The sequence below is a fragment of the Dama dama genome, chromosome 32, assembly GCF_033118175.1.
Source record: "Dama dama isolate Ldn47 chromosome 32, ASM3311817v1, whole genome shotgun sequence".
Taxonomy (NCBI): Eukaryota; Metazoa; Chordata; class Mammalia; order Artiodactyla; family Cervidae; genus Dama; species Dama dama.
This window is the reverse complement of record NC_083712.1, coordinates 9,901,845-9,914,596: the sequence shown is the minus strand read 5'-3', so window position 1 is coordinate 9,914,596 and position 12,752 is coordinate 9,901,845. Positions and strand designations below refer to the sequence as shown.

General features: G+C 40.8%; 1 protein-coding gene across 1 annotated transcript in view; it reads left to right on the top strand.

The window, feature by feature from the left end:
- Positions 1 to 12,752, top strand: part of CSMD1 (CUB and Sushi multiple domains 1) — a 1,628,138-nt gene that overhangs the window by 1,580,765 nt on the left and 34,621 nt on the right. The window contains exons 56-57 of the mRNA XM_061134533.1: positions 4,705 to 4,878; positions 5,495 to 5,677. Of these exons, the coding sequence (XP_060990516.1) occupies positions 4,705 to 4,878; positions 5,495 to 5,677 (357 nt within the window). The remainder of the gene's footprint in view (positions 1 to 4,704; positions 4,879 to 5,494; positions 5,678 to 12,752) is intronic.

The following is a 12,752-nucleotide window of genomic DNA, read 5'->3' as shown; positions in this document are numbered from 1 at the left end:
TGGCACTTGTAGGAGCCTGGACAATCATTTGTAATTTAAGAACTCAGACAGTTAGAAACAAACCCCATTATACAGGTCTAGATATAAGGCAAAATAGTCATTAAACCAAGTTAAAATGTAATCAAAATTAAAAGTCACATCATGTCCATAGTTACATAAATCCATCTTAGGATTGTTGCATGTCATTGCAGAGTTGAGGAAAGTCCTTTCCTTGACGAGGAGAAACCCACCTTGTTAAGCCTTCAATTGATGAGCAGGAGAGTGCTCCACAGACCCAGTAATTAGACCAATTGTGCAATGCAGCGTAGGAATGAGCCCAGGACCAGAAGGCATTGTCTTGAGGGTCAAACAGCAGATTCAGGACTTCTGGAGTCACCAGAAGCAAGCCCACATATATTCTCAGGCCCATCTCGTTTCCCGGCTCAAACAGTGGCTTATTTGACTCAAAGGCTGGGTCAGGAGTTAATCTCCTGGAAAAGTCTGCTGAAAAGCTAAAAGCTGAGTCACATAGTTAATTCTAAGGCTTCTGGATCCATGACAATATCTGTGCACAAAAAACAGTCTGTCACAGAGACACTCCCTTCTTCTTAGGGGCAGCTCAAGCCCTCATTAAAGCTATGGGTAAAACTTTAAACCAACAGTCTTGTGTTTCCTGAGTTACCTTATGCAGATGCCTCAATAATGTCAGTAGCCTTTTAACTTTTTCTGAAAATTGGGGTCTCCAGGAACAGTGTAAGTGATATTCTATTCTTAGAGCTTTTGACACCCCTTGAGTTACAGCAGCTTTAAAGATGAAGCCATTCTTGCTCTGAACTTTAGAGTTTAAGAACCCACTTACATCATGAGAAGTCAGTACAGCAAGATTTTGTCCATTAGTAAACTTATGAGCTTTAGTCATTAGCAAACAATAGTAGCAATTACCCTTAAGCAATGTGGCCGTAGCCTTTTTTCAGTAACAAATTGAACTCTGATCCTGTGGGCAGGCTCAAATCAGGAGCCTGCAAGAGAGCAGTTTGTAGAACCTTAAAAGCCTTTTGATCCTCTGGGGACCAAACCAGCTTGTTTGGGCCTGCTGAGTTTCAGTTAAAAGTTTATATAAAAGTCCAGCAAGTTCCCTGTAACCCAGAATCAAAATGCAGCAATAGCCTGTAATGCCCAAGAATCCTCTCAATTGTCTTAATGTCATAAATAGAGGATGATTTAATATAGGTTTAACTCTAGAAAGCAACCTTCAAATCAGTGACTGAAATATATTTGGCTCATTCAGGAACTTCAGACAATCAGGTATAAGGATCAGGCACTTATTTGTATATCTTAAATAAGTCTCTATTTATCATTTGATATTTTTACATCCAAAATAGCAGTGTTATATGGACTATTACAGAGAATTAATAGCCCCTGTTCCTTTAAATTTTCAATGATGGGTTTTAACCCTTCCTTAATACCTCAGACTTTAGTGAATACTGCTTTTGATGTGGAAATAAGTGAGGGTCATTGAGCTTGATAACAACCAGAACAGCATTTTGTGCTTGACCCACAGTTTTTCTATCAGCCCACACTTTAGGATTTACATTTTGTTCAGTTAAAAAGAATGGGTTCCATATTTATGAAAACAGAGGCCTGGACGTTGTTCAGCATATCCCTCCCCAGAAGGGGTGAGAGAGACTCCCAACACAATTAAAAACTCAAGAAAATAGCACAGAGTTCCAGTTGCAGCTTAAAGGATGACTGACATAATAGCGTTGGCTCCTCCTGACAGCCCCATTACAGTAGTGGGTCAGGAGGAAAGTGGACCGGGTGCTTCCGTGAGCACAGAGAAAGTGGCCCCAGGGTCCAAAAGAAAATCGACTGATTGGCCCCCACAGTTACTAATACCTGGGGCTCCTCAGGTGTAATTAGGAAGGGGGCTTGTGTGGAGACCCCCCGACACCTTCAGTCCCAACTGTCTTGAGAGTCCGACCTCTGGGGCTGCACCTCAGAGGGCAGTCTCTCCTCCAGTGTGGCCCTTTGCAGACCGGATACAGAGCTGGGGGTGGCTCAGATGCCTGAGGGCAATCCCGCTTGAGATGCCCCTCCTTCCCACAGTAATAACAAGTCCGTCCCTTTTCACCTGGGTCCCTCTGGGCATTTTTCCTCAAGCTGTTTCAAAGCAGGTCTAACAGCCATTGTTGGGGCTTCAGTCTTTGGCCTGGTTCTTTTTTCTTCCTATTTTCTTCCTCATATTTTCTACCATAATACACTGTATGAGCCAGCTGCAAGTTTTTCTAAAGACTGATTTGATCCAGACACCTCTTTTTGTAGCTTCCAGCAGATAGCTAGAGCTGACTGAGTGAGAAATCTATCTTTTAAGATCATTTCTCCCTCTGTACTTTCAGTATCAACATCAGTTTTCATTCCAATCCCAAAGAAAGGCAATGCCAAAGAGAGTTCAGACTACCACACAACTGCACTCATCTCACATGCTAGTCAAGTAATGCTCAAAATTCTCCAAGCCAGGATTCAACAATACGTGAACTATGAACTTCCAGATGTTCAAGCTGGTTTTAGAAAAGGCAGAGGAACCAGAGATCAAACTGCCAACATCTGCTGGAGCATCGAAAAAGCAAGAGAGTTCCAGAAAAACATCTATTTCTGCCTTATTGACTATGCCAAAGCCTTTGACTGGATCACAATAAACTGTGGAGAATTCTGAAAGTGATGGGAATACCAGACCACCTGACCTGCCTCTTGAGAAACCTTTTTAACTTAAGCATCTTATTTTTTATTAAAGTAAAAAATTTAATAGCAGGTATATATATATATATATATATATATATTTATATATAGCTGATTCACTTTGTTGCACAGCAGAAACTAGCATAATATTATAAAGCAACTAGACCCCAATTTAAACATATTTAAGACAGATACTAACAAGGAAAATTTATTAGAATGGTGTCTCTAGACATGTGATCTGGAAGAGGGACCAGATTTGACTGAGTTTTGTTCCCATGCAAAGCATACTAACTGAAGAAATAATGGTGATAGCTTTGGTGGATCTATGTTAGTCTCTACCTTTTTGTATGAACACTGTTTACTTAGTATACAGCTAAGGGCTCAAACTACTGCACAATTGCACTCATCTCACACGCTAGTAAAGTAATGCTCAAAATTCTCCAAGCCAGGCTTCAGCAATATGTGAACCGTGACCTTCCAGATGTTCAAGCTGGTTTTAGAAAAGGCAGAGGAACCAGAGATCAAATTGCCAACATCCTCTGGATGATTGAAAAAGCAAGAGAGTTCCAGAAAAATACCTATTTCTGCTTTATTGACTATGCCAAAGCCTTTGGCTGTGTGGATCACAATAGACTGTGGAAAATTCTGAAAGAGATGGGAATACCAGACCACCTGACCTGCCTCTTGAGAAACCTGTATGCATTTCAGGAAGCAACAGTTAGAACTGGACATGGAACAACAGACTGGTTCCAAATAGGAAAATGAGTACGTCAAGGCTGTATATTGTCACCCTGCGTATTTAACTTATATACAGAGTACATCATGAGAAACGCTGGGCTGGATGAAGCACAAGCCAGAATCAAGATTGTCGGGAGAAATATCAATAACCTCAGATGTGCAGATGACACCACCCGTATGGCAGAAAGTGAAGAACTGAAGGGCCTATTGATGAAAGTGAAAGAAGAGAGTGAAAAAGTTGGCTTAAAGTTCAACATTCAGAAAACTAAGATTATGGCATCTGATCCCAACACTTCATGGCAAATAGTTGGGGAAACAATGGAAACAGTAGCGGACTTTATTTTTCTGGGCTCCAAAATCACTGTGGATGGTGATTGCAGCCATGAAATTAAAAGACACTTACTCCTTGGAAGGAAAGTTATGACCAACCTAGACAGCATATTAAAAAGCAGACACATTAATTTGCCAACAAAGATTCATCTAGTCAAAGGTATGGTTTTTCCAGTAGTCATGTATGAATGTGAGCGTTGGACTATAAAGAAAGCTGAGCACAGAAGAATTGGTGCTTTTGAACTGTGGTGTTGGAGAAGACTCTTGAGAGTCCCTTGGACTGCAAGGAGATCAAATCAGTCCATCCTAAAGGAGATCAGTCCTGGGTGTTTATTGGAAGGACTGATGTTTAAGCTGAAACTCCAATACTTTGGCCACCGGATGCAAAGAACTGACTCATTTGGAAAGACCCTGATGCTGGGAAAGATTGAGGGCAGGAGGAGAAGGGGACGACAGAGGATGAGATGGTTGGATGGCATCACCGGACTCAATGGACATGAGTTTGAGTAAACTCCGGGAGTTGTTGATAGACAGGGAGGCCTGGTGTGCTGTGATTCATGGGGTCGCAAAGAGTCGGACATGACTGAGCGACTGAACTGAACTGAACTGATCTGAAGGGAAGATGGAAAAATAAATTTTTGACTTTCTTTTTGAAAATCTCAATGTCAATTTCTACCTTTAGCACAGCTGCCCTAATAAAAAAACAAACAAATAAAAACAAAGTTTCACTGACAGACCCTTCCTGGTCTTCAATAGTGTGTGAGGGAGGGTCGTCTGGAAGTTGACGCTTCTCATCCACAGGGTACCAGGGATGTGTTTTTGTTAATAGGTGGTGATTGTATGAGTCTCTGAAGTACAGTGACCAACACAGAGCAGCTTCATAGGAACAATGTACTTATGATTATTTTCTTTTCTTTCAAGTGATATCGTGTGGACACCCCGGCGTCCCTGCCAACGCTATACTCACAGGAGACCTGTTCACGTATGGGGCCGTGGTCCACTACTCGTGCCGAGGCAGCCGCAGTCTCGTGGGCAACAGCAGCAGAACCTGCCAGGAGGACAGTCACTGGAGCGGAGCCCTGCCCCACTGCACAGGTGGGCTGGCGCGGGCAGGTCGTCCATCGTGTGAAACACGGACTGGGGGCTCCCGTCTCTAAACTGGTTACTAACCCACTCCAGCCACGCACGCCCCTAGATACACCACTGGCATCTTCGGCTTACTCTTCTCTTTAAATGAATGCCTGTCCCAGTGCGGTTTCTCCATCATCAAGAATCACATTGGTTCTGTTTGGAAAAGAAATCATCTTAATTCTTCCAGGAATGTTTCATAATAAAACTCAGTGGATCACACCTCTTACTTGATTTTTTTATTCCCAACACACCTTCCCCCGTCTCCTTGTGGGCATCCTCACCAGCATTTCCAATAAGAAATTCCTGCACTCATGGCCCCAGTGTTTTGTTTCTTCCAAAGAATATCAATTATCATCACTACCATATTTTAATAAACTATTTTGATTTTAGTTACATGGAAACAATTTATTAGAGTCTTCTATTTGTGTGCTATAATAAAGAAAATCTTTCTCACAGGATTTCTAGAATGTTATGACTGTGATCATGTTTGATATACATTTACATAAAGTTTCATTCTCTTTAAAGATAACAGCCCTGTTTTAAACAGCGTCATCTATTGCCATGTGTTTGTGTTCTGCAGGAAATAACCCTGGATTTTGCGGTGATCCAGGGACCCCAGCCCATGGGTCTCGGCTTGGAGAGGAGTTTAAGGCCAAGAGCCTCCTCCGCTTCTCCTGTGAAATGGGCTACCAGCTGCGGGGCTCGGCCGAGCGGACGTGTCTGCTCAACGGGTCCTGGTCAGGACTGCAGCCCGTGTGCGAGGGTGAGTGGGTCCCAGCCTGAGAGTCAGCGCTGCGGGTGGAAACCGGGTCGCTCTCTCTGAAATGACCAGAGACGTTCCGCAAAGTCCTTCAGCTGTACTGTTTCTACAGTTAACTAATCTATCCCCACCCCAAGCGCATTAGAGAATCCTCAGGAAGCAGACTGGGCAAATGGAGGCACTCGGACTGATTAAAAGAAGGCAGAACACCGGCCTTGCCCTCTGACAGTCCCCGGTCTGAGGGCGGTGTCTGTCTGTCTGCTCCTGGTGACGTCTCTGAGTGGCTCTGCAGTGTCCCAGCCTAGGGAGGTATCTGTCTGTCTGTCTGCTCCTGGTGACATCTCCGAGGTCTGTCTGTCTGCTCCTGGTGACACCTCCGAGTGGCTCTGCAGTGTCCCGGCCTAGGGAGCTGTCTGTCCTCGCCTGGTGACCGTCTCTGTGTGGCTCTCAGTATGTTATTGCTGGTGGGGCTGAGAACACAGGCGAAGGGGCTGTGAGCAGGGCAGGTCCTCACGGGAGCTCCCTGCTGCTGGAAGTCATTCCGCTCACACGTTATTTCATCTGTTGGTGGCCCTTGTCTTAGTTTCTTGCAAACTTAAACAGTGAAAAAAGTAAAGCAGTTGAGTGTAAGTCATGTTTTCCATAGAAATCTCAGCCTGTTGCTGGGGTACTACACTATGAGTTCTTTCCCAACAAAATATAAGTGAATTCACTTATTTGATTAGGAGAGCTTAACTAAATTTTACTTCATGATGTACTTATCCCAGGCTATGCAAAGTGCTTATTAAATAGCATTTAGTTTAGGAAAATGTTATCATCACTGACTCACTGGACATGAGTTTGAGCAAACTTCATGAGTTAGTGAAGGACAGGGAAGCCTGGCATACTGCAGTCCATGGGGTCACAAGGATACGACTTAGCTACTGAATAACAGTTTAGCAAAAGTCAGAAATTCAAATGGTTCCTATAAAATGCTTTTAAACTTTTCGCTTAAAATCTATATACAAAAAGAAGTTTCTAAAATGTTTCAATACTAAAAATATTTATCAAAAATGCAGTGGTCCACAAAATTGGCTACTTCCAAACTGTACTGTACAGAAATCATTGGAAGTCAGGTAAGTGATAGTTCAGTTACACTCAGGAACACCAGAAATGATGTCTCAGAATAAATGACTAAACCCCTTCCTGCTTCCACATACACACTTAACAACTCTTAAAGCTGTGGAGAATCTGTTGCTTTCTGTTTTTTCTTACTTGCTGACACAGGTCCACATCTTTGGGGCACATATTATTTTCTATAGAAAGTGGGATAATCAGCAACTTTTCCATTGCCACAAAGGTTATCCATGACCTATGTACTCAATCCCTTGACTAAGGTCATGCCCCTTCTGATGGATTTACCTTCTCTGAATCTATTTAAGAAAACATTAGATCTTGATGGACATTTCGGTAAATTTTAAAAAGAGGTTCATGAATTGCAAAATAAAAACATCTGAAAAATTCTTAAGCATCAAAGAACATAACATTCTAATACATTTTCATCACTTTAAATCATGTTTTCTTTTGTTATGATCTAGTCTTTGAATCACAGGCTCACTGATGTAGCTTTCCAAATGGATATATGTTACCAAGATGTGTAAATGTAACTACATCTTTGGGGTAACTCCTAATTCTCTTTCCCAGGAGATTATGACAAAGTTGTCATTTACTGAGGTAATGGACATGTGATTAAAGTGATGATAATGAAAATAAAAATACCAATATGACTGCCTCTATACAAGATGGTGGCAGTTTGCACTTAGTATGGCCTCCCAGGTGGCTCAGTGGTTACAAATCCGCCTGCCAGTGCTGAAGACGCAGGAGACACGGGTTCAGTCCCTGGGTTGGGAAGATCCCCAGGAGGAGGAAATAGCAACCCGGTCTTGTATTCTTGCCTGGAGAATCCCATGGACACAGGAGCCTGGTGGGCTACAGTCCATGGGGTTGCAGAGTCGGACATGACTGAGCACTCATGCACACATGTACTCTTACAATGGGAAGCAGTTATCTTTTTTATCCATTTCACAGTGAAGGCACTCCATGTTGATAACTTGAATTGGTCATTCACATTGAATTAACTTGTATGAGCAGAGATTAAAACCTACAACTATTTAACTCTGTTCAGCAGCAGTCATCCTAATACAGCACGCTGCTGCGGCTAAGTCACTTCAGTCGTGTCCGACTCTGTGCGGCCCCATAGACGGCAGCCCACCAGGCTCCCCTGTCCCTGGGATCCTCCAGACAAGAACACTGGAGTGGGTTGCCATTTCCTTCTCCAATGGATGAAAGTGAAAAGTGAAAGTGAAGTGCTCAGTCAGGTCTGACTCTTAGCAACCCCATGGACTACAGCCTACCAGGCTCTTCCATCCAAGGGATTTTCCAGGCAAAAGTACTAGAGTGGGGTGCCATTGCCTTCTCCGAATACAGCGTGCTGAGTGAGCAATGTTGACACCAGTGAACAATAGTGTGCATTTGGAATGAGTACGGTGCTGTTTCCTTACAGACTGAGTAAAAGACAATGACATTTTATGAAAATGAGGCACATTAAATAAATGTACTTTTAAAAAGATGTATTTATTTATTTTTCATTTATTTTTATTAGTTGGAGGCTAATTACTTTACAATATTGTAGTGGTTTTTGCCATACATTGACATGAATCAGCCATGGATTTACACGTGTTCCCTCCCGATCCCCCCTCCCGTCTCCCTTCCCACCCTATCCCTCTGGGTCTTCCTAGTGCACCAGCCCTGAGCACTTTTCTCATGCATCCAACCTGGGCTGGTGATCTGTTTCACCCTTGATAATATACATGTTTCAATGCTCTTCTCTCAAAACATCCCACCCTCGCCTTCTCCCATAGAGTCTAAAAGTCTGTTCTGTACATCTATGAATCTTTTTCTGTTTTGCATATAGGGTTATCGTTACCATCTTTGTAAAATCCATTTATATGTGTTAGTATATTGTATTGGTCTTTATCTTTCTGGCTTACTTCACTCTGTATAATGGGCTCCAGTTTCATCCATCTCATTAGAACTGATTCAGATGAATTCTTTTTAATGGCTGAGTAATATTCCATGGTGTATATGTACCACAGATTCCTTATCCATTCGTCTGCTGATGGGCATCTAGGTTGCTTCCGTGTCCTGGCTATTATAAACAGTGCTGCGATGAACATCGGGGTACACGTGTCTCTTTCAGATCTGGTTTCCTTGGTGTGTGCGTCCAGAAGTGGGATTGCTGGGTAATATGGCAGTTTTATTTCCAGTTTTTAAAGAAATCTCCACACTGTTCTCCATAGTGGCTGTACTAGTTTGCATTCCCACCAAGAGTGTAAGAGGGTTCCCTTTTCTCCACACCCTCTCCAGAATTTATTGCTCGTAGACTTTTGTGTAGCAGCCATCCTGACTGGCATGTAATGGTAAATCATTGTGGTTTTGATTTGCATTTATCTGATAATCAGTGATGTTGAGCATCTTTTCATGTGTTTGTTAGCCTTCTGTATGTCTTATTTGGAGAAATGTCTGTTTAGTTCTTTGGCCCATTTTTTGATTGGGTCATTTATTTTTCTGAAAATGAGCTGCAGGAGTTTCTTGTTTATTTTTGAGATTAATCCTTTGTCTGTTGCTTCGTTTGCTATTATTTTCTCCCAGTCTGAGGGCTGTCTTTTCACCTTGCTTATAGTTTCCTTTGTTGTGCAAAAGCTTTTAAGTTTCATTAGGTCCCATTTGTTTATTTTTGCTTTTATTTCCAGTATTCTGGGAGGTAGATGAGAGAGAATCCTGCTGTGATTTATGTCGGAGAGTGTTTTGCCTATGTTCTCCTCTAGGAGTTTTATAGTTTCTGGTCTTGCATTTAGATCTTTAATCCATTATGAGTTTATGTTTGTGTATGGTGTTAGAAGGTGTTCTGGTTTCATTCTTTTACAGTTGGTTGACCAGTTTTCCCAGCACCACTTGTTTAAAAAAATAAACAAAATTGACAAACCGTTAGCCAGACTCATTAAGCAACAAAGGGAGAAGAACCAAATTCACAAAATTAAGAATGAAAATGGAGAGATCACAACAGACAACACTGAAATACAAAAGATCATAAGAGACTACTACCAGCAGCTGTATGCCAATAAAATGGACAACTTGGAAGAAATGGACAAATTCTTAGAAAAATATAACTTTCCAAAACTGAACCAGGAAGAAATAGAAGATCTTAACAGACCCATCACAAGCACGGAAATCGAAACTGTAATCAGAAGTCTTCCAGCAAACAAAGGCCCAGGACCAGGTGGCTTCACAGCTGAATTCTACCAAAAATTTAGAGAAGCGCTAACACCTATCTTACTCAAACTCTTCCAGAAAATTGCAGAAGAAGGGAAACTTCCAAACTCACTCTATGAGGCCACCATCACCCTAATTCCAAAACCAGACAAAGATGCCACAAAAAAAGAAAACTACAGGCCAATATCACTGATGAACATAGATGCAAAAATCCTTAACAAAATTCTAGGAAACAGAATCCAGCAACATATTAAAAAGATCATACATCATGACCAAGTGGGCTTTAACCCAGGAATGCAAGGATTCTTTAATATCCACAAATCAATCAATATAATGCACCACATTAACAAATTGAAAGATAAAAGCCATATGATTATCTCAATAGATGCAGAAAAAGCCTTTGACAAAATTCAACATCCGTTTATGATTAAAACTCTCCAGAAAGCAGGAATAGAAGGAACATACCTCAACATAATAAAAGCTATATATGACAAACCCACAGCAAGCATTACCCTCAGTGGTGAAAAATTGAAAGCATTTCCCCTAAAATCAGGAACAAGACAAGGGTGCCCACTCTCACCACTACTATTCAACATAGTTTTGGAAGTGTTGGCCACAGCAATCAGAGCAGAAAAAGAAGTAAAAGGAATCTAGATAGGAAAAGAAGAAGTGAAACTCTCACTGTTTGCAGATGACATGATCCTCTACATAGAAAACCCTAAAGACTCTACCAGAAAATTACTAGAGCTAATCAATGAATATAGTAAAGTTGCAGGATATAAAATTAACGCACAGAAATCCTTGCATTCCTATACACTAACCACGAGAAAACAGAAAGAGAAATTAAGGAAACAATACCATTTACTATTGCAACAAAAAGAATAAAATACTTAGGAGTATATCTACCTAAAGAAACAAAAGACCTATACATAGAAAACTACAAAACACTGATGAAAGAAATCAAAGAGGACACAAACAGATGGAGAAATATACCGGGTTCATGGATTGGAAGAACCAGTATTGTCAAAATGACTATACTACCCAAAGCAATCTATAGATTCAATGCAATCCCTATCAAGCTACCAACAGTATTCTTCACAAAACTAGGACAAATAATTTCACAATTTGTATGGAAATACAAAAAACCTCAAATAGCCAAAGCAATCTTGAGAAAGAAGAATGGAATTGAAGGAATCAACCTGCCTGACTTCAGACTATACTACAAAGCCACAGTCATCAAGACAATATGGTACTGGCACAAAGACAGAAATACAGATCAATGGAACAGAATAGAAAGCCCAGAGATAAATCCACGTACCTATGGACACCTTATATTCGACAAAGGTGGCAAGGATATACAATGGGGAAAAAAAGGATGTATTTATAAAGAAATTTTAACTTGTAACTCTCCAAATATCTCATTTTCCCTCTAACAACCGTAAATTTAGTTTCTTATTTTGCCCAAGTGTCAGTCTTTTTATGTCTCACAACATCAGGACCTTGTTTTAAAAATAGGTATGTTGACCCTGTTTTCTGATCTCCACATTCATAGGCGTGATCATCAGTGAAAGCGTCCCTGTCAGGGAGAAAAAAAGGTTAAACATGAATTTGATAGTATCAAATTCAATATTAGAAGGGACTTTATAAACATTAGGGTGTCATTATTATGAGGGACATTCCTTTATTAACAATATATTTGTCTATATATTAAGTTGAATATATTTCAACAGTCACCTGCTTTATTTTAGAATTAGTGTCTCACAGGTCACTTATAAAAATTGCTACATATTTTTGAGATTAATCCTTTGTCTGTTGCTTCATTTGCTATTATTTTCTCCCAATCTGAGGGCTGTCTTTTCACCTTGCTTATAGTTTCCTTTGTTGTGCAAAAGCTTTTAAGTTTCATTAGGTCCCATTTGTTTATTTTTGCTTTTATTTCCAATATTCTGGGAGGTGGGTCAGAGAGGATCCTGCTGTGATTTATGTCGGAGAGTGTTTTGCCTATGTTCTCCTCTAGGAGTTTTGTAGTTTCTGGTCTTGCATTTAGATCTTTAATCCATTTTGAGTTTATTTTTGTGTATGGTGTTAGAAAGTGCTCTAGTTTCATTCTTTTACAAGTGGTTGACCAGTTTTCCCAGCACCACTTGTTAAAGAGGTTGTCTTTTTTCCATTGTATATTCTTGCCTCCTTTGTCGAAGATAAGGTGTCCATAGGTTCGTGGATTTATCTCTGGGCTTTCTATTCTGTTCCATTGATCTATATTTCTGTCTTTGTGCCAGTACCATTCTGTCTTGATGACTGTGGCTTTGTAGTATAGTCTGAAGTCAGGCAGGTTGATTGCTCCAGTTCCATTCTTCTTTCTCAAGATTACTTTGGCTATTTGAGGTTTTTTGTATTTCCATACAAATTGTGAAATTATTTGTTCTAGTTTTGTGAAGAATACTGTTGGTAGCTTGATAGGGATTGCATTGAATCTATAGATTATTTTGGGTAGATAGCCATTTTGACAATATTGATTCTTCCAGTCCATGAACACGGTATATTTCTCCATCTGTTTGTGTCCTCTTTGATTTCTTTCATCAGTGTTTTATAGTTTTCTATGTATAGGTCTGCCATATGACCCAGCAATCCCACTTCTGGGCACACACACTGAGGAAAGCAGAGATGAAAGAGACACATGCACCCCAGTGTTCATCGCAACACTGTTTATACTAGCCAGGACATGGAAGCAACCTAGATGCCCATCAGCAGACGAATGGATAAGGAA